Source organism: Coregonus lavaretus (genome assembly GCF_964263955.1).
Source record: "Coregonus lavaretus genome assembly, contig: HAP1_SCAFFOLD_877, whole genome shotgun sequence".
In the NCBI taxonomy this organism is placed as follows: Eukaryota; Metazoa; Chordata; class Actinopteri; order Salmoniformes; family Salmonidae; genus Coregonus; species Coregonus lavaretus.
Window position 1 is genome coordinate 5,156 of NW_028156754.1, and position 26,505 is coordinate 31,660.

General features: G+C 42.9%; 2 protein-coding genes across 2 annotated transcripts; one reads left to right on the forward strand and one right to left on the reverse strand.

Annotated features, from left to right (window-relative positions):
- Positions 1-5,767: 5,767 nt before the first annotated feature.
- LOC311126011 (lysophosphatidic acid receptor 2-like) lies at positions 5,768-6,900 on the reverse strand (the record flags this gene model as incomplete). Its single annotated transcript, XM_084200041.1, has 1 exon — positions 5,768-6,900. The coding sequence occupies exon 1, from the start codon at positions 6,860-6,862 to the stop codon at positions 5,768-5,770; it is 1,095 nt and encodes a 364-aa protein (XP_084056167.1). The 5' UTR covers positions 6,863-6,900.
- A 5,053-nt stretch (positions 6,901-11,953) lies between these two features.
- LOC311126010 (adhesion G-protein coupled receptor G7-like) lies at positions 11,954-19,684 on the forward strand. The gene is made up of 14 exons (XM_084200040.1): positions 11,954-12,058; positions 12,170-12,279; positions 12,820-12,963; positions 13,082-13,167; positions 13,281-13,414; positions 13,640-13,753; positions 14,225-14,394; positions 16,443-16,595; positions 16,750-16,862; positions 17,182-17,513; positions 17,762-17,843; positions 18,413-18,571; positions 18,876-19,035; positions 19,283-19,684. Exons 2-14 carry the CDS (start codon positions 12,220-12,222, stop codon positions 19,493-19,495), a joined length of 1,920 nt encoding a protein of 639 aa, XP_084056166.1. The 5' UTR covers positions 11,954-12,058; positions 12,170-12,219; the 3' UTR covers positions 19,496-19,684.
- Positions 19,685-26,505: the final 6,821 nt, after the last annotated feature.

Sequence of the window (26,505 nt, forward strand, 5' to 3'; positions counted from 1 at the left end):
GGGCTGCAACTTCAACCTCTGTTGGAAAATATCTCATAATATTCTACTGTAATATACAATATAATACACACACAATTTAGTATCAACATACAGTATATTTACCGTGAATTCCCTCAGAAGTTGTTGTCCAATGATTTTTTGAATAAATGTTGTGAATAATCTGTGATTATTGTCTTTTAAGCTAATGTTTGTTTTAGTATTCTTAGTGAGAAAAAACACTATTTTACACAATATCTCAGAATATAGCTTTAGACAGTGTAGCTCAGCGTTGTCAAACTAATTCTCCCTGCAGGCCACATTTGGTCATTACCGAGGTCCGGAGGGACGCATTTAAAATAGATTAAGAAGCTTCTGCTCCATCTGCCTGTACAGCACAGGCAGCAAGCTGCAGGTCCCCAACCCTATACCCTAGACACCCACCTGAGCGTCCCATACAGTAAGGAGAAGTCCTTATCTGTTTTATAGGTCTACTGTCAGTAGCCTATACGCAGCCAAGACAGAAAGATGGATGCGGTCAGAGACCTACTAAAGCAGCACCGCCCCCTCAAGATTCTGAGCCTGCCTGGCAGCGTTGGTCCTACAAAGCCAGAGCCCCCTGATGGGAGAGCATAATTCTCAAAGCTGCTAATGAGAACCTTGACGACCTTGTACCTGGCCGGTGGGGTGTTCCCACCCAGGTAGTGACGACCTTGTACCTAGCCGGTGGGGATTCCAGTGGGGTGCCCCCACCCAGGTAGTGGCAGTGCTGGCAACACTAGCTGCAGTAACCCATGGGGAGGGGGTCACACTCAGACATTCAGAGAGGGGGCATATAATTGTGGCCCTGGTGGCACAAAATAATCAAAGGTCTGACTGCAGGGAGATGCTTGGGAAAAGGGTCGCAACGGGGGACCAGCTTGGGTGTGTTTCAGGGGAAGGGGGTGTATCTGATCTCTATCACCTAGAACTTGACAATGGTTAATCAAATCTCCCCATTTGTGCACGTTTTTCCTCAATTGTACATGCCTTCTCATACACCTGCAACTGTATTTGCATTTGTAAGTCAAGTCCTTTCTTGAGTTGGGCTCTGGGATGGAACAACTGTTGAACATCTGAGTTCATGGTTGTTTGTGGGGGAAAGGAGTTGAGTGTGTATGAGTGTTTGTGTGTGTGTGTATCCCACAACTGTTGCTAGGTTGTGTCACGCTCGTTGAGAGACGGGTCAGACCAAGGTGCAGCGTGAAAAGCGTACATGTTTATTAACTCAATAAACAAAACGTCCTCAGGCTATACACATACAAGCCTTAATGGAACAAGATCCCACAACTAAGGTAGGCAACCAGGCTACCTAAGTATGATCCCCAATCAGAGACAACGAGCGACAGCTGTCTCTGATTGGGAATCACACCCGGCCAAACATAGAAACACAACCTAGATCTACCAGCTAGAAATACACCAACATAGATCTCAACAGAAAACTCACACCCTGACCCAACCAACGAGAGTTCTCTCAATCAGGGCGTGACAGTACTCCCCCCCAAAGGTGCGTACTCCGGCCGCACCAACCTGACTCATTCCGGATCCGGCTCCGGGCGTGACGACCTCTCCCTCTCTGCCTCCCCGCTGCGCCCCTGGTCTGGTCTGGACCTCGGCGCGATGCTTCCCCTCTCCTTCCTCCCACAATGCACCAAGCCCTGTCTGGACCCTGGTGTGGGAGACCCCGAACCTGGAGAGGGGCTGACGTCTGGGCCTGGATTAGAGCCGCTGACCGGAGCTGAACTGGACCCCGGTGGAGCGGACTGCTCTGGCTCCGGAGTGGAGCCGCTGACCGGAGCTGGACTTTGCACCGGTGGAGCGGACTGCTCTGGCTCCGGAGTGGTGCCGCTGACCGGAGCGGGACTAGGCACCGGTGGAGCGGACTACTCTGGCTCCGGATGGAGCCGCTGACCGGAGCTTATTTTTCCCCATTAAAATAACATAAAATTAGCAGAAATACAGTGTAGACATTGTTAATGTTATAAATGGCTATTGTAGCTGGAAACGGCAGATTTTGAATGGAATATCTACAGAGGCCCATTATCAGCAACCATCAGTCCTGTGTTCCAAAGGCACGTTGTGTTTGCTAATCCAGGTTTATGATTTTAAAAGGCTAATTGATCATTAGAAAACTCTTTGCAATTATGTTAGCACAGCTGATTACTGTTGTGCTGATTAAAGAAGAAATAAAACTGGCCTTCTTGACATTAGTTGAGTATCTGGAGCATCAGCAATTGTGGGTTCGATTACAGGCTCAAAATGGCCAGAAACAAAGAACTTTCTTCTGAAACTCGTCAGTCTATTCATATTCGGATTCCATGCGAGAAATTGCCAAGAAACTGACGATCAGTACTTACCTGCTAAAAGAGAAGGAATACAATATCTATTGTTTACAGGACACTCATTCAACAATCTTAGATGAAGTTGTGTGGAAAAAGGACTGGGGGGGCGAAATATATTTCTCCCATGGGAAAAGAAATTCAAAAGGGGTGGTGAATTTTATTAACAGTAATTTTGATCGGAATGTGCAAATTGTCCAAACAGATCCTCAAGGTAGATGGATGATTTTAAATATGTTATTGGACCATAAACAGATATGGCTCATTAACCTATACGGTCCAACTAATTATGATCCACGCTTCTTTGAAAATATATCTAATAATTTATTAACCCTACAAGCAATACAAGACTCTATTATTATGGTGGGAGATTATAGTACGGTTTTAAATACCTCTATGGACCGTAAAGGAAGTCACACCACAAACTATTACCCTCACGCACTTATTGGAAATCCTGAATGTCATGGATATATTAGAACTAGTGGATATATGGAGGCTTAAATATCCTGACCTAGTGAGATATACATGGCGGAGGCTCAATCAAGCAAGTCGTCTTGATTACTTTCTTATTTCATTCTCTCTGGCACCAAAAGCTTAAAAAGTGTTCAAAGGGGACAGAATGCGGTCAGACCATCACATAATTGGCATATATTTTGCTCTTACAGAATTGTATTCAAAGCCTATTGAATGATACGAATTTATAACTGACTTTTTCCGACATAACATACACTACCAGTCAAAAGTTTGTACACACCTACTCATTCAAGGGTTTTTCTTTATTTTTACAATTTGTTATATTGTAGAATAATAGTGAAGACATCAAAACTATGAAATAACACACATGGAATCATGTAGTAACCAAAAAAGTGTTGAAATATATTTTATATTTGAGATTCTTCAAATAGCCACCCTTTGCCTTGATGACAGCTTTGCACACTCTTGGCATTGTCTCAACCAGCTTCATGAGGTAGTCACCTGGAATGCATTTCAATTTACAGGTGTGCCTTCTTAAAAGTTAATTTGTGGAATTGATTTCCTTCTTAATGCGTTTGAGCCAATCAGTTGTGTTGTGACAAGGTAGGTACAGAAGCCCTATTTGGTAAAAGACCAAGTCCATATTATGGCAAGAACAGCTCAAATAAGCAAAGAGAAACGAAAGTCCATCATTACTTTAAGACATGAAGGTCAGTCAATACGGAACATTTCAAGAACTTTGAAAGTTTCTTCAAGAGCAGTCGCAAAAACCATCAAGCGCTATGATGAAACTGGCTCTCATTAAACCGCCACAGGAAAGGAAGACCCAGAGTTACCTCTGCTGCAGAGGATAAGTTCATTAGAGTTACCAGCCTCAGAAATTGCAGCCCAAATAAATGCTTCACAGAGTTCAAGTAACAGACACAGAAGTTCCTCCTCTGTAATTTGGCCTTCACATGAGTCTTTCTGTACAGTATTATATTATTAATAGAAGAAAAAAGATCCATACAATTATCTTCGGTTAGGGGACATGGAAGAGACTGAAACAAAAACATATGCTTAAAGTACTTCACTTCCGCTTTCAAAATATAGTTTGGTGAATCATGGGTGACTCCGTCATTTGTAACAAGTTTCAGTCAATTATTTTTGGTAGCATTTCTATGTTGAATATTAAAAAAGAATTTGGTGCATTTTTCCCAATATTTTGTTTCAATGACTTTTAGCAAGCTGGACAAACTGAGGAGACTATACATGTTGGTCCATTATCATTTCAACACAGTTTCGATTTGGTTTTAGTCATTTCAATGTTGTTTGAGATAGTTTTTTTTTCTTCAGAAGATACAAATAAATACATCAGGGCAGGAGACGAATGGGCTCGGTAATGTAGTTGTGACCTAAAGGGGTGATGTTGATGTCACCAGGAATTATGATGTTCACACTGTACTGTATATCTGCATTGTGCTCCTCAAACAAAGTCTGATTTAGAGTTTATACTAATTCTTATTTACATAAGATTAGGTTTTTCTCTACCTCAACAGGCAAGGATATTGTCATTATATATGGCAGTTAGGATATCTCCTTGGTAGGGTTGCAATATTCCATGAATTTACAATAAATTACATGGTTTTCCAAAAATCCTGGTTGGAGGTTTCCCTGTGTCAGGAAGGAATAAGCAGGAAATCCTGAATCCTCAAACCAGGATTTTTGGAAAACCAGGGAATTTATTGAAAGTTACTGGAATTTTGCAACACTACTCATTAGGTACCCAGCGGTGTATCACATTCCCACCATTAGTAAGTCATTTACATTTACATTTTAGTCATTTAGCAGACGCTCTTATCCAGAGCGACTTACAGTTAGTGATTCCATTATTATTTTTTTTATACTGGCCCCCCGTGGGAATCGAACCCACAACCCTGGCGTTGCAAACGCCATGCTCTATCAACTGAGCTACATCCCTGCCGGCCATTCCCTCCCCTACCCTGGACGACGCTGGGCCAATTGTACGCCGCCCATGAGTCTCCCGGTCGCGGCCGGCTGCGACAGAGCCTGGATACGAACCAGGATCTCTAGTGGCACAGTTAGCACTGCGATGCAGTGCCTTAGACCACTGCGCCACTCAGGAGCCTAATCTCATCTTGACATATAAATGGCTGTCTGATCATGTGCAAAATGTGAATAAACTTGGTTTAAGCTTTTTCTAGTCGACGTTTGAGTTTTTACACTGTTTGTTCAGAACCTAACAATACATTTAATAACAGTAAATGTCTTTACAAACCCCCCCCCCCCCCCCCCTTCTTAAAACTCACCTAACATGTTGTGCACAGCTCTCCAACTCCTACACACACACACACACACACACACCTCTCCAACTCCTACCCCTGCACACACACACCTCTCCAACTCCTACACACACACACCTCTCCAACTCCTACACACACCTCTCCAACTCCTACACACACACACACACCTCTCCAACACACACACACACACCTCTCCAAATCCTACCCCTGCACACACCTCCCCCTCACTGTATACACTCAGTGTAGACTATTCCCGTAAGATCAAAAATGATCTTTCATAAATTAAACATCAAATACAAAATTAAAAGTCATCTATATATATAGTTGTGTTGGTAATGATGGGTTTTCTACTCAGCTGACTTGCTAGTGAAATGAACACAATGAACAGGAGGTTAGGTAGACAACATGTCAACACATCTCTGAGGAGTGTATATGGGACAATGTCAAAGTTGTTTCAAACAGAAATGTCAGTGCGGTAACTATAGTTATTGGTCATGTTTCTGCACGATGCAGTATCGTCAGTCATACAAACACAACATTTTACATGAATACAACTAAAAATCACATCTATACAACAAAAATATTTTAGCATGATTCAGAAATTCCCCAAAAAGAAAATCACACAAAGTGCGTTTGTCAGCTCTCTGTGGACGTCATCATGTCCTCCGTTCCCTTCAGAATGAGAGGAGCTCCCTTAGACTTCTCCTCCAGCTCCGCATCACGATTCTCAGACGGCTCTTGCTCCAGGGTGTTGCAGCGCATGCCGGACAGCGTGTGGTTGTTGCCGGCGACGTCGCGGCGACACAGGCAGCAGAGGATCCTCTTGAAGGTCTGTAACATGTCTGTGTCTCTGAAGCTGTAGATGATGGGGTTGACCAGGGAGTTGCACTCAGCCAGGACCAGACAGTACTTCTCATAACGCAGCACCTGGCACGAAACACAGCCCAGACCATCCAACATCAACAACACCAGGCCTGGGGTCCAGCAGATCACAAAACAACCCAGTATCATAGACACAGTCTTCATCAGGTTGAACACAGTCTCCTTGTGTCGTATCTGGCTGGTGTGCTGAGACATCCTCTGGCTCTTGTGTCTGACGTACACAAAGATCCTGGTGTAGGCGGCCACCATGAGAGAGAAGGTGAACAGGTTGAGAACAGCCCAGAACACCAGGTAGGAGCGGCTGTACATGGGGGCCATGGTGGAGCAGTTGGCCAGGTTACACAGGCAGTGCCAGCCCATGGTGGGAACCAGGCCCATGAAGATGGCTAGTCCCCAGATAAAGGCGATAAGCAGCACCACGCGGCGGTTGGTCATCTTACTGTGGAGCTGCATGGTGAAGATGGTCTGGTGGCGCTCCAAGGCGATGGCCAGTAGGTTTAATACCGATGCTGTCAGACTGGTGTCGATCAGGGTCTGGCGTACAAACCACTGGTTCAGGGTCAGCTTGATGGTCCAGGGCCCAGTGTGGAACATCAGGTGCAGGTAGGCGATACCTGAGAACAGGTCTGCTGCCGCCAGGTTGCCTAGCAGATAGTAGATGGGGAAGTGGAATCGTCGGTTGATGAAGATGGCCACCATGACCAGGATGTTGGCCAGGATGACGATGACAGACACGGCCATGCCCAGGCTCACCACCAGGTAGTCCCGAGGACGCCAGTGGTCGCTGATGTTCTTGTCGCTTCGGTCGTAGAAGAACTTCACCGAGCGGTTGCTGTAGCACGTGTCCATCTTGACCAATCAGAGGGGGTGGAGCGTAGAGTGGGCGGGAGTTGTGGAGTGAGTGGGACCCAATCAGATTGCCCGGACGGATGAGTGGTGGCGAGGTTTGAGTGGATGGGACTCGCCCTATTGGTGGGTTGGGGGTGGACTCGCCATGAGGGGTGGGGGGGAATGGACGGCGTCCAGTTTGATTGATGTCTCAATGCATTGAAGTATGCATGACATTGTGTATTTATTCATTCTGTCTATTTTTGATCTTTAACTCTGCATTGTTGGAAAATATGTATTTCTTTCGTCTCTGTGTTTCATAATTTTCCTTCAATTCGCAAGAAGCTGAATGTATCTCACAGGAAAAAGCTTCCTAGCGAGAAAAACAGCGCCCTCTGTCTCTCTACGTGTAGGCCATCTATCTGATGCTGTCTGGTCCAAACGAGTTTGACATTGTTTCCGCCCATAACATTGAAGGCAAGGGAAGCCAGCAAGCATCTAGCCTCCCTTGACAATTATTTTTTTTATAAAACAATTAGCCAATCAGTGTTGAGGTAAACTGAGTGAGCTCAACTGTGAATGGTCCTGGCGCACCAAAAAAAAGTGTCAAGGGAAGTCAGCTTGGCTTTTGGCTTCAATTCTATCATTTCCCATTGAGAGCATACTTAATTGACAGAAAAACTTGAATTGTTGGATCTGGTGTTGTTGTCCTCCAGTGGCTAGCTAGCTAAAACTGACCCTTTCCTAAATTAGTCATGGATGGAGATAAAGATTTGGATTTAGTTATTTCTCCTTACTTGCCAATGATTATAATGGCGATTCTGATCCAACCATTAATTCATACATTGTTGTGCCCCCAACCTGAGAGGATGGAAGTTCAATATGTAGCTAGATGTAGAAGGCTAATGTTAACTAGCTAACGTTGCCCATGAATGGAGTTAGGCTAGTGAGCAAGCATTTTAGCCAGGTAGCCTAGGACAACAAAAAATGAAAGCATGTACTGTATGACAGAGTGATAGACCGTTTCCTCAACATGAAAGAGAGGAGGATGGAATTGGCGTTTCTCTACAAGTAGGGTGAGTCAGCATGTCTTTCTACTTGCATGCACACATAAATCAGAACCATTGACAGCCACATTATATTTAGCTTACATTTATTGGACTCAATTGTTTTTGGTATCTTTTAGTTGTCACTGTATTTGACTAAGCAAAGGTGATTTGATGATGTTGAAGTTTCTTTGCGACTTGTGGTAACTCTGTGGTCCGAAAAATGTCGGAAACATTAACTTGCTTGACCATGTTGTAGGCCATGTAACTGTCTGTTACTGTACACGCAATATGCTTTGTGGACTTCACTGGACAGAGCTATCCGGTTTTGTGATAAAACAAAGGTGTGGTTGAATTTATTTTGCCACTGTGTCTTCTTGTTGTCTCGGCCTTTAGGCCTATATATCATGCTCGCAAGGCAAATGAATTAACAGGATATAGAGCAAACAATGCAATTATCACAACACATAGGTTGTAATATGGCTTTTTTTTTGCTTCCCCAGTGATTTTTACCCACGCAGCGCTACTGATAAGTAAGCATTTCACTGTTAGTCTACACCTGTTGTTTACGAAGCATGTGACAAATAAAATGTGATTTGATTTTGACGAAGCCTCCTCTGTCTCTACCTTCAACTGCCATGTGGTGGCGCCAATACTCTTCCTCTAAAGGGGGTTTCTTATGGATAGTGGAACGGTCCATCTAAACTGTTCACCAGTCTTCCTCATTAATGTGCAGATAGGCAGAGATGTTTATGAAAACACTTTTAGCATATTCACTGTCCCTCATGTATGTTTAATTTTAAAAATTCAAGGTTAATTTGTTTCATAAGGTTTATTTAGGGGTAAATTCTTAGAGAAATGCTATACATTTTGCCCGCTATTATAGGGAAAAAAGTGACAGTTCAACAAAAAGTGTTTATTTTTTATCAAAAACAGTGAGTTCAGCATTTGAGCCTTCATTAGGGCCATGCACCTTGGTTGAACTGCAAATAGCGACAGACTGTATACTTCTATGTTGTCCTCTGTAGCTCAGCTGGTAGAGCACGGCGCTTGTAATGCCAAGGTAGTGGGTTCGATCCCCGGGACCACCCATACACAAAAATGTATGCACGCAAGACTGTAAGTCGCTTTGGATAAAAGCGTCTGCTAAATGGCATATTATTATTATTTCTATTTTGCTTGTCGGTTAGAGTCAGAGTAAGTCATCACATCTCAGTGAGCTGTTGTGTGCGAACCATCCCTCATGTTTGGCATTAGCAGAGGGTTCTCAGGATGTACACTGACTGGTAACAGTGAGCGAAGGGCTGACATGGCTCGTCTGCCCTTTTTTATGTGCACATGATCTGGCTCCTTTTAGCTGCCCAGGTGACGGTGAGCCAGCTGAACCTGGTGTCCCACAGCGTGGTGGCTGCTCCCTACCAGTGGGAGTACCCCTACCTGCTCAGTATCATCCCCTCCCTCTTCAGCTTCATGGCCCTGCCCAAAAACAACATCAGCTACCTGGTGATCTCCATAATCTTCTGCATAGCTCCACTCATCTATGGGGGTATGGAATAATAAATATGGTAGAAACTCCCACTAGACCAGTGATGGACAACTTTGATAGGGGTGGTGACCACAACAAATCTGAACTCATCAGGAGGGCCCAATGGCTCCCACACATGCAGCCAGAGCCGGCCCTTGCTTTTTGGGGGCTTTAAGTGGAATTTTCTACCCACACCCAGTTTGTTTAACTCACTACCTAACCCAGGACCGAGTTTAGGAAACGTTATTCTAGAGAAGTATACCCTCTAGTGCCCTCAAATTCTAATCCAGACATCCAAGGCAGTTTCATTGATTTAAAAATTTTTTTATTACACATGCTCTAGTGCAAAAAAGTTGGTCTGTTTACCAAAATATGTACTGTACCTTCCCAGCTGAAACTAAGAATGTTTTGCATAGAGAAGGGCAGTGCTATTGGTTGGCTGGTCCTCACAGTATCCATCCATGTGCATCCATTTTATTCATCCTGTCATACCTGATCTATTTTCAAAGAATTTGTGTCATTGTCTTTACTGATCCTGTTGACAACGTGGGTTGTGTTGGAGCCAATGTACAGTACTTTCCCCTTAATTTCAATAGTAAATCATTAACTGGTACCTGCATGTCACTGCAGTCTCTGTAACAGGTGAAGAGCAGCGCAGCATAAGACCAACAGACGTCCTAATAATGTGCAGTCTGCTTACACTGCATGCTAGGAAACAGCAGAGATGAAGGAGCTATGGATTATGGCTGTCTTTGCTACAGGTAAGACTTGCTCTATATTTGATTTATTCAGGGTGATTTAAGATGTTCAGATGTATGATTCTGTTAAGTTTATTTTATTGAGAATTGTGTAGGAAAATTGCTGTCACTCTCCAGATGTTCAAAAATGTATGATGCTTTTAACTTATCAATTGATTATTACCTATATATAACCTTACTGTTTTTACAGTGTGGTTTGTGAATTTTTAAGTTTGGTTTAGAGTCAATGATTGATTGATGATTGATTGTCTGTTTGCTGTGAGGGATACAATAGCATCAATGAAGACATTGTTTCAGACTTTTATTTTTTATCCAAACACTATTTAGATTTATTGTTAAGCCGTTTTTTACAGACTGTGAATAAGACTACTGTCAGGTCTCAGATACAGTTGATAACAGAGTAGCCTTTGCTATCAATTGTCAACCAATTATTGGCAGTGATAATGCCTTCTTTCTCTCATAAAGTACAGTAGAAAACATGTCTACACTGGTGAAGACCCGATGAAACTGGAAAAAACATGGATCATCTCCTATGCGTATAGCAAAAGACACTATGTACCATTGATTGTGGTTTACTGAGTTTTTTTCCTTTTTTTAAAAGTCTCTTTGCAACAGGGGAATCTCACCACATCCTCTGTCATTCCAACCACCATTGACATAACTACCCCAACTACTGATGACACTATAACCCTTGACCCTCCAACTACCGACACTCCAGCTACCGGTACTCCAGCAACCAACACTCCAACTACCGACACGCCAACTACCGGCACTCCTACTCAAATTATTATATGTTTTTATCCTACAACAGTGGGTGGACCCAGTACCACTCTCCCCACCATCCCCACCATCACCTCTCCCACCACCACCTCTCCCACCACCACCTCTCCCACCACCACCTCTCCCACCATCACCTCTCCCACCATCACCTCTCCCACCACCACCTCTACCACCACCCCCACCACCACCTCTCCCACCACCCCCTCTTCCACCACCTCTCCCACCACCACCACCTCTCCCACCACCACCTCTACCACCACCCCCACCACCAACTCTTCCACCACCTCTCCCACCACCATCACCTCTCCCACCACCACCTCTACCACCACCCCCACCACCACCACCCCCACCACCACCTCTCCCACCACCACCCCTCCCACCACCACCTCTCCCACCACCACCACCACCACCTCTACCACCACCACCCCTCTTCTGGTCTGTATCAATGGTGGTGAACTGCAGAGTGGAGTCTGTATCTGTCCTGATGAGTGGACCGGAGAGACCTGTTCAGAGGGTACATCCACACACTTACACTATACCTAACCCTGGATCTCACATTCAGACTCCACTCCACAATACCACACTACTATACCTAACCCTGGATCTCACATTCAGACTCCACTCCACAATACCACACTACTATACCTAACCCTGGATCTCACATTCAGACTCCACTCCACAATACCACACTACTATACCTAACCCTGGATCTCACATTCAGAGTAAACAGCACTAGGCTACTCCTAAACCGGGATCTCACATTCATAGTACACACCACTACACTACTCCTAACCCTGGATCTCACATTCATAGTACACACCACTACACTACTCCTAACCCTGGATCTCACATTCACAGTACACACCACTACACTACTATACCTAACCCTGGATCTCACATGCACAGTCCACAACACCATTCCCTGGATCTCACATTCAGAATATATATTTCATGTTTGCAGTCATACATTTGGTCCATGTTGAAATGCATTTTACTTCGATAGGGAATTTCTGCAATTCACACATAGAGGACGGCTTCTCCTTCCCAAGAACAATTGTTGGCTGGTCTGCTTATTCAACAAAGTTGTGTGGTGAGAATACAACCAGTGGTATGTTACTTTTATTCACCTAAAATGAATGTATTCATCTGTTACAGTTCTAATTAATGTTGTATTAGGTAACACAAAATCTGGAGTATCTTTTTATCTTTGTTCCTCCAGCCGGTTTACCAGAAGCCTCAGCAAGATGTTTGAATGACACTGGCTCTCCGATGTTTGGTCCTCCTCACAAGCTGCGGTGTGAATTAACCCTCAGTGGCATTCAAGGAAATGTATGTCAATAGGGATATTTTTTATGTTCCTGATATATAACCAGTATTGATTTTGTGTTCTTCTTTCTTTGGGTCAATTACCTCTACCAACACAACTACCTCGTATCTCAATACATTGACTCGGTACTCCTTTTATATAGCTTCATTATTGTTATTTAGTGTTACTATTTCCTTGGGTGCAAATGTTCATACTTTTTAACTCTACATTGTTGGGAAAGGGCTTGTCAGTAAGCATTTCACAGTAAAGTCTACACCTGTTGTATTTGGCGCAATGTGACAAATCAAATGTTTTATTTATTGTGTTTTACATTTAGTCATTTAGCAGACACTCTTATCCATACTGGTCCCCCATGGGAATCGAACCCACAACCCCGGTGTTGCAAGCGCCATGCACTACCAAATGAGCCACATAATTAGTATTGGCAATTTTTAAATCCAAATGTACTCACAGTTCAGCATGTTGCTGCCACTTATACAATGTTCTGCTGAAAAACAATAAAACAATAACATTTATAAAAATCATTCTCTCTCTCAATTCAGATCTTCAGCAGTTCAGGTGATTTAGCACAGCTAGCCTTCAGTACTCAGATCCTGACCTCCCAACCAGAGCTGCTATCAGCTGACAACATCACCACAGCAGCTCAGATAGCTAACACTCTGCTTCAGTCTGCAAATATCACAGAGGTATAACATGTTTTGAAATCAAGTCGTGACTATGACAAGTTCTGGAGAGAAACGTGAGGTTGTTACTACAGTGATTTGAACACTTGAGGGTCATCCCCTGGTTTTGATCATGTTGCAGGATATCGCAGTGGCAGCTGTAACTACCATCAGTCAGCTGCTGAATGCCAGGAAGGAGAGTGCAAAGGAGAGAGACGCTGTCCAAAAGTACAGGAGTGTGTGTGTGTGTGTTTCTACATATGTTTGAGTTTATATGTGTGTCTCTGTGCATGTCTGCATGGGTGCATGTAAACTAATGTTTTTCTGTGTTTCTCTCCCAGCCTCACAGAGACCCTGGAGGAGTTTTCCCTGGACCAGCACAGTAACGTGTCCTTGGTGGTTCAGCCCAACCTGGTAGTCCAGTCTGTCCAAGTACCAAGTGACACAGTAGGGATCCAGTTTAGTGCTCTGACTGGTGGGTGGGACTTCTAGTGAACCTACATTCTGGCATTTAAAGTCATAGTTTATATCTGTGTTGACAGTCTAGTTCAACTTCTTCTATCTTATTTTTCATATGTTTCTCCTCTGCTGTTGGTCAATAAGGTTTGGTATGGATTTGATTTGTTGTACTACAGACAAGTACAGAAGTAACACTATATTGTTCTTCTTTAAATTGCTAAATCAAATTAATCTCCTCCAGGAAGAACTGGTAATTTTGTGGCCAACAGAATTCATCTCAACACCAATACCTCTGAACTGATAGCTGACAACGGCGGTTCTACCGATGTCCAGATTGTTATCAAATTCCCACAAGGTGAGCTAATGTTGGTATGCAAACATAGTGTATAAACTCAAGCTTCAATTTCCTTGTACAGCTTACACCGAGAGCGTTTAACTACTCTTTGTGGTCGCCAAAATCAGGTCAGCAATGCCAAATATTTAGATCACCGATCTCTCTCTCTCTCTCTCTCTCTCTCTCTCTCTCTCTCTCTCTCTCTCTCTCTCTCTCTCTCTCTCTCTCTCCCTCCCTTCCTCTCTCTTTTTCTCCCCCCTCTCTTTCTCTTCATCCCCTCTTTCTCTCTCCTCCCCCTCTCTCTCTCTCCCTACCTCCCCCCTGTTTTTCTCCCACCCCTCTCTCTCTACTCCCCCTCTCTTTCTTCCCCCCCTTCTCTTTCTCTTCACCCTCGCTCTCTCTCTCTCTCTCTCTCTCTCTCTCTCTCTCTCTCTCTCTCTCTCTCTCTCTCTCTCTCTCTCTCTCTCTCTCTTTCTCCTTCCGTCCACTCAGTTTTACGTAGTAAAAACACAAACTACTCCATTGGTTTTGTGCTCTACCAAAACGACTGGTTCTTCAGGTCCATGACTTACACAGCTTCTTCAGGGACCAGCAGAAGGGTCATCTCTGCTAACCTGGGACAAGTGTCTGGGTTACATATTGAGATGCTCTTCAAGCCCACAGTAAGATTTCTCTTGGAATCAGTAAACACATAGTAGTCCAAATTCTCTGGGAAACGTAGTGGGAAGTTATCCATTATCCAAGTCAGGGGTAGGCAGCACAGTTCCTGGAGTGCCTCAGGTATTGCAGGATTTTGTTCCAACTAGTCAATACACCTGACCAACTGAGCTAATTGATCAGATCAGTGATTGCCTAAAATCAACACACCTTGTAGTCCAGGTCGGTTAAATCAAAAACATGATGTGCCTGCGGCACTCCAGGACCAGGGCTGCCTACCCTTGATCTAAGTTATCCATTGACACTTTTAGCATACTTTGGCCAGTGAACAAGGAAGCATATTTTTTACAGTCGTGGTCAAAAGTTTTGAGAATGATACAAATATTAATTTTCACAAAGTCTGCTGCCTTAATTTTTATGATGGCATTTTGCTTATACTCCAGAATGTTAGGAAGAATGATCAGATTAATTGCAAAGTCCCTCTTTGTCATGAAAATGAACTTAATCCCCCAAAAATATTTCCATTGCATATCAGCCCTGCCACAAAAGGACCAGCTGACATCACGTCAGTGGTTCTCTCGTTAACACAGGTGAGAGTGTTGACGAGGACAAGGCTGGAGATCACTCTGTCATGATGATTGAGTTAGAATAACAGACTGGAAGCTTTAAAAGGAGGGTGGTGCTTGAAATCATTGTTCTTCCTCTGTTAACCATGGTTACCTGCAAGGAAACACGTGCGGTCATCATTGCTTTGCACAAAAAAAGGCTTCACAGGCAAGGATATTGCTGCTAGTAAGATTGCAGCTAAATCAACCATTTATCGGGTCATCAAGAACTTCAAGGAGAGATGTTCAATTATTGTGAAGAAATTCTTCAGGGCACCCAAGAAAGTCCAGCAAGCGCCAGGACCGTCTCCTTAAGTTGATTCAGCTGCGGGATCGGGGCACCACCAGTGCAGAGCTTGCTCAGGAATGGCAGCAGGCAGGTGTGAGTGCATCTGCACGCACAGTGAGGCAAAGACTTTTGGAGGATGGCCTGGTGTCAAGAAGGGCAGCGAGGAAGCCACTTCTCTCCAGGAAAAACGAAAGGGACAGACTGATATTCTGCAAAAGGTACAGGGATTGGACTGCTGAGGACTGGAGTAAAGTCATTTTCTCTGATGAATCCCCTTTCCGATTGTTTGGGGCATCCGGAAAAAAGCTTGTCCGGAGAAGACAAGGTGAGCGCTACCATCAGTCCTGTGTCATGCCAACAGTAAAGCATCCTGAAACCATTCATGTGTGGGGTTGCTTCTCAGCCAAGGGAGTGGGATAACTCACAATTTTGCCTAAGAACACAGCTATGAATAAAGAATGTTACCAACACGTCCTCCGAGAGCAACTTCTCCCAACCATCCAAGAACAGTTTGGTGACGAACAATGCCTTTTCCAGCATGACGGAGCACCTTGCCATAAGGCAAAAGTGATAACTAAGTGGCTCGGGGAACAAAACATCGACATTTTTGGTCCATGGCCAGGAAACTCCCCAGACCTTAATCCCATTGAGAAATTGTGGTCAATCCTCAAGAGACTGGTGGACAAATAAAAACCCACATATTCTGACAAACTCCAATCATTGATTATACAAGAATGGGCTGCCATCAGGCAGGATGTGGCCCAGAAGTCATTGACAGCATGCCAGGGCGGCTTTGCAGAGGTCTTGAAAAAGAAGGGTCAACACTGCAAATATTGACTCTTTGCATAAACTTAATGTAATTGTCAATAAAAGCCTTTGACACGTATGGAATGCTTGTAATTATACTTCAGTATACCATAGTAACATCTGACAAAAATATCTAACACTGAAGCAGCAAACTTTGTGAAGACCAATACTTGTGTCATTCTCAAAACTTTTGACCACGACTGTTTTGTATATAATATGATCTATCATATTTACTTAATGACGTGTTATACTTCACAATTGACTTCATGATTTTTTTATATGAATAATACTGTGAATGCGTGTCTTTTGCTGAAGGATTTACAATGAGTTTGTTTCTGTTCTCACTTCTCAGGCTGTCCCCAACGCCTCCCTCTATGACTTTGCCTGCGTGTCGTGGAACTACACGTTGAAAGACTGGAGCACCTATGGCTGCTCCAAAGTTAACCACTCAGAAGACGGCCTGCAATGTTTGTGTAATCACACCACTAACTTCGCTGTACTTATAGTGAGTAGCAGGCTGCCTTCATCTCCCTTTAACTGACCACACTCTGACCTATGGTTTACATCAGCAGGATCTAGACACATAAGGGAGATGACTTTATATTTGACTGTGACAGAAACGTAGTGTTTAAATGTATTTTTCTCTTTTTTTTCTACAGTCATTCAGTAGGGATTTTAAATATGCTAAAGCGCTAAACTGGATCACCACATTGGGATGCTCCATGTCAATCATAGGGTTGAGTTTAACAATAACATTCCAGATCGCAACCAGGTAAGATCCTACAGGGTTCCAGAACCAATTCAACATATACAATAACACTCCAGATCGTGACCCGGTAAGATCCTACAGGGTTCCAGAACCAATTCAACATATACAATAACACTCCAGATCGTGACCCAGTAAGATCCTACATGGTTCCAGAACCAGTTCAAAATATTGGGTGCATCTCAATAGTGTAAAGAAGCCATTTTTCTGATCCAACACAACTTGATAGGTGAAACCAATATGAAACCCACTATTAATGAACCAACACATCCATAGCTATGCATCTAACTTCCCTAACATAGTGTTGTCTATCACCTATCCCCAGGAAAAAACGCAAAACCAATCCAACGGTCCTCTTAGTGAGCATCTGCGTGTGTCTCCTGATCTTCACCCTCCTCTTCATGCTGGGAGTGGACAACCCTCATAAACAGCCGGAGAAACCTGAAATACAGGAGGACAACATTCTCCCCCCGTCTGACACACACACAGAGCGGGACAGAGGCCCCTGTACTGCAGTCACAGTCCTGCTGCAGTACTTCCTGTTGGGGACGTTCACCTGGAACACGCTGTACGCCACACATGTCTTCCTGATGATCAGAAACAGCCTGGCCACCAGCCCGTCACACTTAACAGCCTATACCGTGGCCATCGGATGGGGTAGGACAGCTTGGAGAAAAATAAAGTATTTAGTTGTTTCAGAAGCTTTGGCTGGCATTAGCCCTGGGCTCCTTGAACCAAAACGAATGCTAGGTTATATTTTCAGGCTCTAATAAGCCTGAAATAGAACTTCAAAGCAACTTGTATAGTGATGTTCTGTCTTTAGAGGATGTATGTGTAGTATATAATCTGTATATGTCTGCATGCTAATCTACCAGGACATAACAACAACATTCTCTGTCCTTTAGGACTGCCTGCGGTTGTGGTGGCCCTCACCTTAGGAATTAGTTACAGAGTGGATGATCCACTGGGTTACAGGCAGGAGGAATTGTGAGTCAATACTGTACTATACTACTACTGTATTACTTATCTGTACTGTATTGTACTATACTATACTGTACTGTACCTGAGCGACCCGGCTCGACCTATTTACTGGTTTGTGACCCACTGACACCACCCCCGGTGGGAGAGGAGTAAGTCAGTCCAAGAGTTAACACACACAGGAGAAGATGCACATGGGGATGATTTTTGTATTCACACATCCCATGCACATATGTCTACGCTCTGACACTGGAAAAAAACACAGTTCAGGCCCGAACTCTATTGTATTATACTGTACTGTACTACCAATATACATGTGGCCCAATTGCTGTATAAAATGTTAGAACTCATACTGTAAAAGGTTTTCCCTGTCAATGTTCGTATTTCATCCTTTTAACGATGGCAACGAGCAATTTAAAAAGTTGTAAAAAACTAAAAGAATGATCCATGGTGTTGAAAGGTTTCTTGTTTACTTATGCCACCCACCATGTTTACTTTATACCATGTTGTTCAAATCACTGGCTTCCTGTTTTGTCTGTCACAAAGTCCCACTCTAACTCATTCTTATAACCTTTCAGTTGCTGGCTTGCTGCCCTCGATCCAAAGGGGACCTTTGACTTCAAGCTGCCAATGTTTTGGGGGTTCCTGATCCCTGTGGCGTTCATGCTTATCTTCAACATGGTGGTGTTGGTATATTTTGCAGTTACAACATCCAAGACCAACCCACATATAACCAGGTAACATTAATGGGGGCATTTTGGGGGCACAAAGTAGAACGTTGTAGTCATAAAGATCAGTCTTGATTTAAATGCCTACTAATGAGCTTGTTCATTTCAAATTGTCTTTCAATGAAAAGCTTGTTATAAATAAAATGTATTAATATTTTATTAGTATTATTAATTCAGTCATTAGTAACCAATTCATACTATTTAATAAGCACCATGCTCTAACCCACTCAGTCATTGGAAGCATACTGTTATTTTACCACAGCATTACAGCAGTCTATGACCGCAGTCTAAGCATGTTGGTTATATTTCCCAGTACAAGACACACATCGATGAAGAAGAAGTTTCTCAGTAGCTTTTCTCTGGCTGTGGTGCTCGGTCTCTCCTGGATCCTGGGCTATCTGTTGCTCATTACACAGAACCAGACCATGTACACCATACTCAACATCTCCTTCTGTGTACTCACCACCACTCAGGTAGGAAATGTATGCACTCACTACTGTAAGTCGCTCTGGATAAGAGAGTCTGCTAAATTACTAAAATGTTAAATATAAAGACTAGTGTACTATTGTACCACAGAATCCAGACATGATTGAAAACTAGTCAGCTACTAAACATTAATAAATTCTGCTGCTCTTTATAGAAACGCTACCTTTTTGTTTTTACGTCTGTGTTCCTGAAAATACTTGATTATGTCTTTGTATTTTTGTTTTCGCTCCACAGGGCTTGCAGATTTTCATTCTGTTCACAGCAAGAACAGAAATTGTCAAGGAAAAGATGTCAAGTGCTTTGAAATCTGTCTCTAGCGCTGGGATCCCTCTTCACACCAAGAAGTACAGTCTATGGCGAGGCGAGCAAAGTGAAAAAGTAGAATCATACACACAGCAGGTCACTGATCTGTCATTTCCACCTTGTTCCTCACAGACATCTAACTGATGGGCTGCAACTTCAACCTCTGTTGTAAAATATCTCATAATATTGTACTGTAATATACAATATAATACACACACTATTTAGTATCAACGTACAATATATGTACAGTGAATTCCCTCAGAAGTTGTGTTGTCCAATGATTTTTTGAATAAATGTTGGCAATAAATCTGTGATTATTGTCTTTTAAGCTAATGTTTGTTTAGTATACTTAGTGAGAAAAAGCACAATTTTACACAATATCTCAGAATACAGCTTTAGACAGTGTATCCCAGCGGTGTCAAACTAATTCTCCCTGCAGGCCACATTTGGTCATTACCGAGGTCCGGAGGGATGCATTGTGGGGATCTATTCTCTTACAACTAGAAGTGATGCCTAGCTTAAAAAGAATACATGAATGATTAAACCTAATAGGTTTGTGCTGTACTGATATAGATTGTTTCACATAACAAGCTGTGACTAATGTGAGGAACCGGAAGGGCGTAGGCTGAGATAGACTTGTGACACACACACACTGCCTCTTTGTTAAACCGCTCAAGGACAAAGTACTGCAATATGAAGAAGAGGAAACTGTATCAATGGTTGCTTACTCTCGAGACAAGCTGACAACCAACACCCGGTGACAGTGATGCACCAAGAGGCTGGGACCAGCCTGTGCGCCATCGATAGCCTGAGTAAGTTTAAACCACGCTCAGCCTCTACTCTGATAGGCCTGCTTGGAGCAGGAACTATCTCTGTCAGAGTATTAAAAGAAGAACTTTGGGTTGGGACAGTTAGTTCTATGTTAGTCCTGTGAGGTGTTACAGTGAGCCCGTTTATACGAAGATTGCATTTACCATTTGTTTGCTTGACTAATTATATAAATAAAAAACTGAAAATATATTCAGTGACTTAGTGTTGAACTCTGTTCTGATACCAGATTCGAATGACGCAACTTAACAGCATTTAAAATGTATTAAGAAGCTTCTGCTCCATCTGCCTGTACAGCACAGGCAGCAAGCTGCAGGTCCCCAACCCTATACCCTAGACACCCACCTGAGCGTCCCATACAGTAAGGAGAAGTCCTTATCTGTTTTATAGGCCTACTGTAAGTAGCCTATACGCAGCCAAGACAGAAAGATGGATGCGGTCAGAGACCTACTAAAGCAGCACCGCCCCCTCAAGATTCTGAGCCTGCCTGGCAGCGTTGGTCCTACAAAGCCAAAGCCCCCTGATGGGAGAGCATAATATACAAGGAAATTCTCAAAGCTACTAATGAGACCTTGATGACCTTGTACCTAGCCGGTGGGGATTCCGGTTTGGAACCCCCACCCAGGTAGTGGCAGTGCTGGCAACACTAGCTGCAGTAACCCATGGGAAGGGGGTCACACTCTGACATTCAGAGAGGGGGCATATTATTGTGGCCCTGGTGGCACAAAATAATCAAAGGTCTGACTGCACAGAGATGCTTGGTAAAATGATCACAACTGGGGACCAGCTTGTGTGTGTTTCAGGGGAAGGGGGGTGTATCTGATCTCCATCGCCTAGGACTTGACAATGGTTAATCAAATCTCCCCATTTTTAACCGTTGTTGCTCAATTTTGCATGCCTTCTAAAACAGCTGCAACTGTATATGCATTCATAAATCAAGTCCTTTCTTGAGTTGGGCTCTGGGATGGAACAACTGTTGAGCATCTGAGTTTATGGTTGTTTGTGGGGGAAAGGGGTTGAGTTTGTATGAGTGTTTGTATGTGTGTGTGTATCCCACAACTGTTGCTAGGGAGTAAAGATGTTAGGGACAATATAGGATGAATCACAATAATTGTTAGCTAAAATAATAAATACGATCAGTACTTACCTGGCTAAAAGAGAAGGAATATAATATATATTGTTTACAGGACACTCATTCAACAATCTCAGATGAAGTTGTGTGGAAAAAGGACTGGGGAGTGAAATATGTTTCTCCCATGGGCAAAGAAATTAAAAAGGGGTGATGATATTAATTAACAGCAATTTTAATCCGAATGTGCAAATTGTCCAAACAGATCCTCAGGTTAGATGGATGATTTTAAATATGTTATTGGACCATAAACAGATATGGCTCATTAACCTATACGGTCCAAATAATTACGATCCACGCTTCTTTGAAAATATGTATAATAATTTGTCAACTCTACAAGCAATACAAGACTCTATTATTTTGGTGGGAGATTATAGTACGGTTTTAAATACCTCTATGGACCGTAAAGGAAGTCACACTACAAACTATTACCCTCACGAATGTCATGGATATATTGGAACTAGTGGATATATGGATGCTTAAATATCCTGACCTAGTGAAATATACATGGCGGAGGCTCAATCAAGCTAGTCGTCTTGATGACTTTCTTATGTCATTCTCTCTGGCACCAAAAGTTTAAAAAGTGTTCATAGGGGACAGAATGCGGTCAGACCACCACATAATTGGCATATATATTGCTCTTTCAGAATTTCCACATGGGTGCGAAGATATTGGAAATGTAATCAAAGCCTATTGGATGATGACTTGTTTTTAACTAGGACAGAATACATTTTAACTGACTTTTTCCGACGTAACATACAGTACACTACCAGTCAAAGGTTTGGACACACCTACTCATTCAAGGGTTTTTCTTAATTTTTTACAATTTTTTACATTGTAGAATAATAGTGAAGACATCAAAACTATGAAATAGCACACATGGAATCATGTAGTAACCAAAAAAGTGTTAAACAAATCAAAATATATTTTATATTTGAGATTCTTCAAATAGCCACCCTTTGCCTTGACAGCTTTGCACACTCTTGACATTCTCTCAACCAGCGTCATGAGGTAGTCACCTGGAATGCATTTCAATTTACAGGTGTGCCTTCTTAAAAGTTAATTTGTGGAATTTATTTCCTTCTTAATGTGTTTGAGCCAATCAGTTTTGTTGTAACAAGGTAGAGGTGGTATACAGAAGATGGCCCTATTTGGTAAAAGACCAAGTCCATATTATGGCAAGAACAGCTCAAATAAGCAAAGAGAAACGACAGTCCATCATTGCTTTAAGACACGAAGGTCAGTCAATACGGAACATTTCAAGAACTTTGAACGTTTCTTCAAGCGCAGTCGTAAAAAACATCAAGCGCTATGATGAAACTGGCTCTCATGAGGACCACCACAGGAAAGGAAGACCCAGAGTTACCTCTGCTGCAGAGGATAAGTTCATTAGAGTTACCAGCCTCAGAAATTGCAACCCAAATAAATGCTTCACAGAGGTCAAGTAACAGACACATCTCAGAAGTTCCTCCTCTGTAATCTGGCCTTCACATGAGTCTTTCTGTACAGCTGTTAATTTTACATTATTAGTAGAAAAAATATCCATACATTTTTCTTCGGTTAGTGGAGATGGAAGAGACTGAAACAAAAACATATGCTTAAAGTTCTGTCATGAGAATTTCTATCTCTAATACTAAGCTTTGAATAATTCCCAGAGGTTGTAAGACTAGTTAATTAAGAATTAAACAAATTCTCCAGTCTGCAAGAAAACAGCCATTTGTATTCATGAGAGCTCTGGCGCTCAAAACACACACAGCCTTTTTATATGCCTTCATACAAAGGAACTTTGCTCCGCCCACCTTTAGGCGGCCTGTGACTTTCCACAGTATAGCTTTCAGCAGTTTCTAAGTCCCCCCTTACTATGGAATGTTTGCCTTCAACAGTTTCTACCCATATTCCCTGTTAGTGGTTTTAGTTTCTTATAACTCTAACACAGTTTACACATTTATACCGTATTTGGGGTGAAATCCTTTAGTCATTACCATAAAAATACAAATTAATCTATCAATCCACCCTTTGAATACATTTTTCACACTAAGGATAAATGTATTTACAAGCATGATTAACCTCAGAGAATAGAATTAACTACTTCCAATCATAGGTCTTCTTTTTTAGATTTTCCCTATGACCTTCACACGTCAGAACCAATAAAATTGTATCTAATTGCAGGTTATCAGGGTCAAAGTCCTTGTTATCCATCAAGCCTGGAGGATCATTTTTCACATTCCACTGGTCAGAGTCCAGAGTCGGTTCATATCTCATCATCTGTTGAGACGCTGCATTCTCCAACGCCTTACTCACCAACCCTCGGACACAGGGAATAAGACAACAAACACACAATACAAGCATACCCATACAGGCAACAACTGCCCCCCAAATTGTGGCTTCTATGGTTTTCCATTTCCCAAACATTTCATCAAACCACCCTATCAAAGATGTATTAACTCCTGAGTTCTCAGCCCATTCTTCACTTAGAGCAGTCAATCCTGCAAGAGCTCTACACCGCCCTTTTCTGCCAGCAACATATGTAGAGCCAACCTATTTTGCCAAGTCATGAGGTGGCGGATAATTGATCTGAGATTCCCCTCACTGCATCTCTAGTCAGGTTCACAAACCGTTGTTGGCTGTAATATATATAATTAATCCAATCCACATTTTTATTAATTGTTACCCACCAAAAGAACGTTGTAGTAAATCCTTCCCCTACTTGATTCATAGCTTTGTATTAATCCGGTAACCCCCTTGGTATTCCAATTGTATCCATCCAAATAGGGCTATTCTCCTTCTGGTCAAAACTCCTCCTACGTCTGTTTAACCCTTTCCTTGGTTTCTGGTGACTAATTCTAACTGGCTGAACCAGTAGAACCGGGGCGCAGGTACCTACCCACCCCTTTGGCCTTGTCTGCTTTATACGGCCTTTACTGTTACACGCATTGGTTACAGGGGCTGTAAGGTTCCGAATTCTCTCCTGTGCTTCCGAACCTAAGTCAGTCACATTACTACTATTTCCAATTGACAATTCGTGATATATTTGTTTCTCTTTACACCCCATCTGGATGTCCAGTCCCGCCCGGTCTCATATCCCCGTCCCCAAGTGTGTTTAAACACTTGAGTCCAGGAACAATCCGCCGTGGGGCCCAAACACAAATATGATGGGGTATTATTCCATTCCGTTGCTTGTTGACATGTACCCCACCCATTGGCTACGTCCCTAACCCTTATTTTGAATCCTACAGTCTGCCCTTCTCTGACTCCTATTTTGTAGGTCACTCGTCCTTGAAGGTAGGTATGTCGGGTCGTTTCTCTTTTACTTCTTAACAATGGTAAAGGCATAGCGTAATTGGTGTGGGGTGGTGGTGGATCTTGACATATCAGGACCATTGCCGAGACTATGATGCAGCTCAGGGTTACCCATATTCCCAAAAACCGCCAACCCTCTCCTGCCCTTAGTCTTTCTGCTTAGTACCACCCCATACTCACACCCTAAGAACACACTACAGTGATGATAGTTCGGGGTAGGAGATCTTCGTTATCAGAGGTGATCTCCGGACCCTATTGGTCCAGTTCTTCTCTCTAACTCTGCGTGTGTTCAGTGGTGCTTGTATGTGTTCTTACCTTTTTGCAGTGGGTAACATGAACCCAGGTTGCCCTTTCTGCTATTCTAATGGCAAAGGCGGTGACCAATATAACCTGATAGGGCCCTTCCCAACAGGGCTGCTTCCAGTCTTTCTTCTTTAGGGACTGGATCCACACCAGTCACCTGGTTGGATAGAGTGGGTCACCTTCTCCTTTAGTTCACCTGTGGGGCACAAAACCTTTGACATACGGGTGTGGTTAATAAACAACCTTCTCATGTGTTCGGCTAGAGTGCTCTCAGTCTCTATCTCTGCCTGCTCTGGTCCTCCTAACTCGGGCATTCTGTACTTTCTCAAATGGCAACAATCCTTCTTTATCTGGAGTTATCCTGATCGTCATTAATACTATCGGTAGACATTGTACCCAATTTCTTCCTGCGCTCCTGTGTGTTTTCCTTAACCCCTCTCTAATCATACCGTTCACATTAGTATTTTCTTTCTAGACCGTATCCAAATATATTTTTATTTATTTAAGTATTTAGTCCTCTACTCCGTCTAGCTATCTTTAATCCTACCATCTACCATCATCCCCCCTGTTGACACATGGCTTTGCCCTATTTTGTAAAAAACACTCATGTTTAGTTTAAACTCTGTTCAACCCTGGCTCTCCCGGGCTTGACCTGAAGACTGATTGTTGGACATGACAGATCCATACTTAAGTCTTTCAGACAAAGGTTTAACTCTGCTCAACCCAGGCCACTTATTCCACTTAGTTTGAGGAGAGAAGCAAAAGGCCACAGTCTGCTTTCAGTCACTGATAACGTAGGACAGCCATGGATTTAAGCAAGAGCGAGTAATTCGACCCTAGGTCAGATTCCCACTTCACCCAGTTTTATCTCATAGTCCACAAAAAAATCTCCTTCATCACCATGTTTCTGAGTAAAGACTAATGTCATATATCCCTCCCTACAGTCTACCGTTTGGATAAAAGCCCCTTCATATCTAGGAAAAGCTAAGACTATTTGATAACTTTTTTATCTCTATAAATTGTTCCTCCGCTTCAGAGTTCCAAGTAATTTTATCATGGCCTTCAATTGCCTTCCCATAGATACAGTGAGGGAAAAAAGTATTTGATCCCCTGCTGATTTTGTACATTTGCCCACTGACAAAGAAATCAGAGTCTATAATTTTAATGGTAGGTTTATTTGAACAGTGAGAGACATAATAACAACCAAAAAATCCAGAAAAATGCATGTAAAAAATGTTGTAAATTGATTTGCATTTTAATGAGGGAAATAAGTTTTTGACCCCCTCTGCAAAACATTAGTTAGTATTTGGTGGCAAAACCCAAGTTGGCAATCACAGAGGTCAGACGTTCCTTGTAGTTGGCCACCAGGTTTGCACACATCTCAGGAGGGATTTTGTCCCACTCCTCTTTGCAGATCTTCTCCAAGTCATTAAGGTTTCGAGGCTGACGTTTGGCAACTCGAACCTTCAGCTCCCTCCACAGATGTTCTATGGGATTAAGGTCTGGAGACTGGCTAGGCCACTCCAGGACCTTAATGTGCTTCTTCTTGAGCCACTCCTTTGTTGCCTTGGCCGTTTGTTTTGGGTACCCATCC

Coding starts and splice junctions, on each gene's coding strand:
- LOC311126010 (XM_084200040.1), top strand. CDS start 12,220: ATGTTTGGTCCTCCTCACAAGCTGCGGTGTGAATTAACCCTCAGTGGC. Junction 16,596..16,749: donor CTAACTTCGCTGTACTTATA/GTGAGTAGCAGG, acceptor TTTTTTCTACAG/TCATTCAGTAGGGATTTTAA. Junction 17,844..18,412: donor GGTTACAGGCAGGAGGAATT/GTGAGTCAATAC, acceptor ATAACCTTTCAG/TTGCTGGCTTGCTGCCCTCG.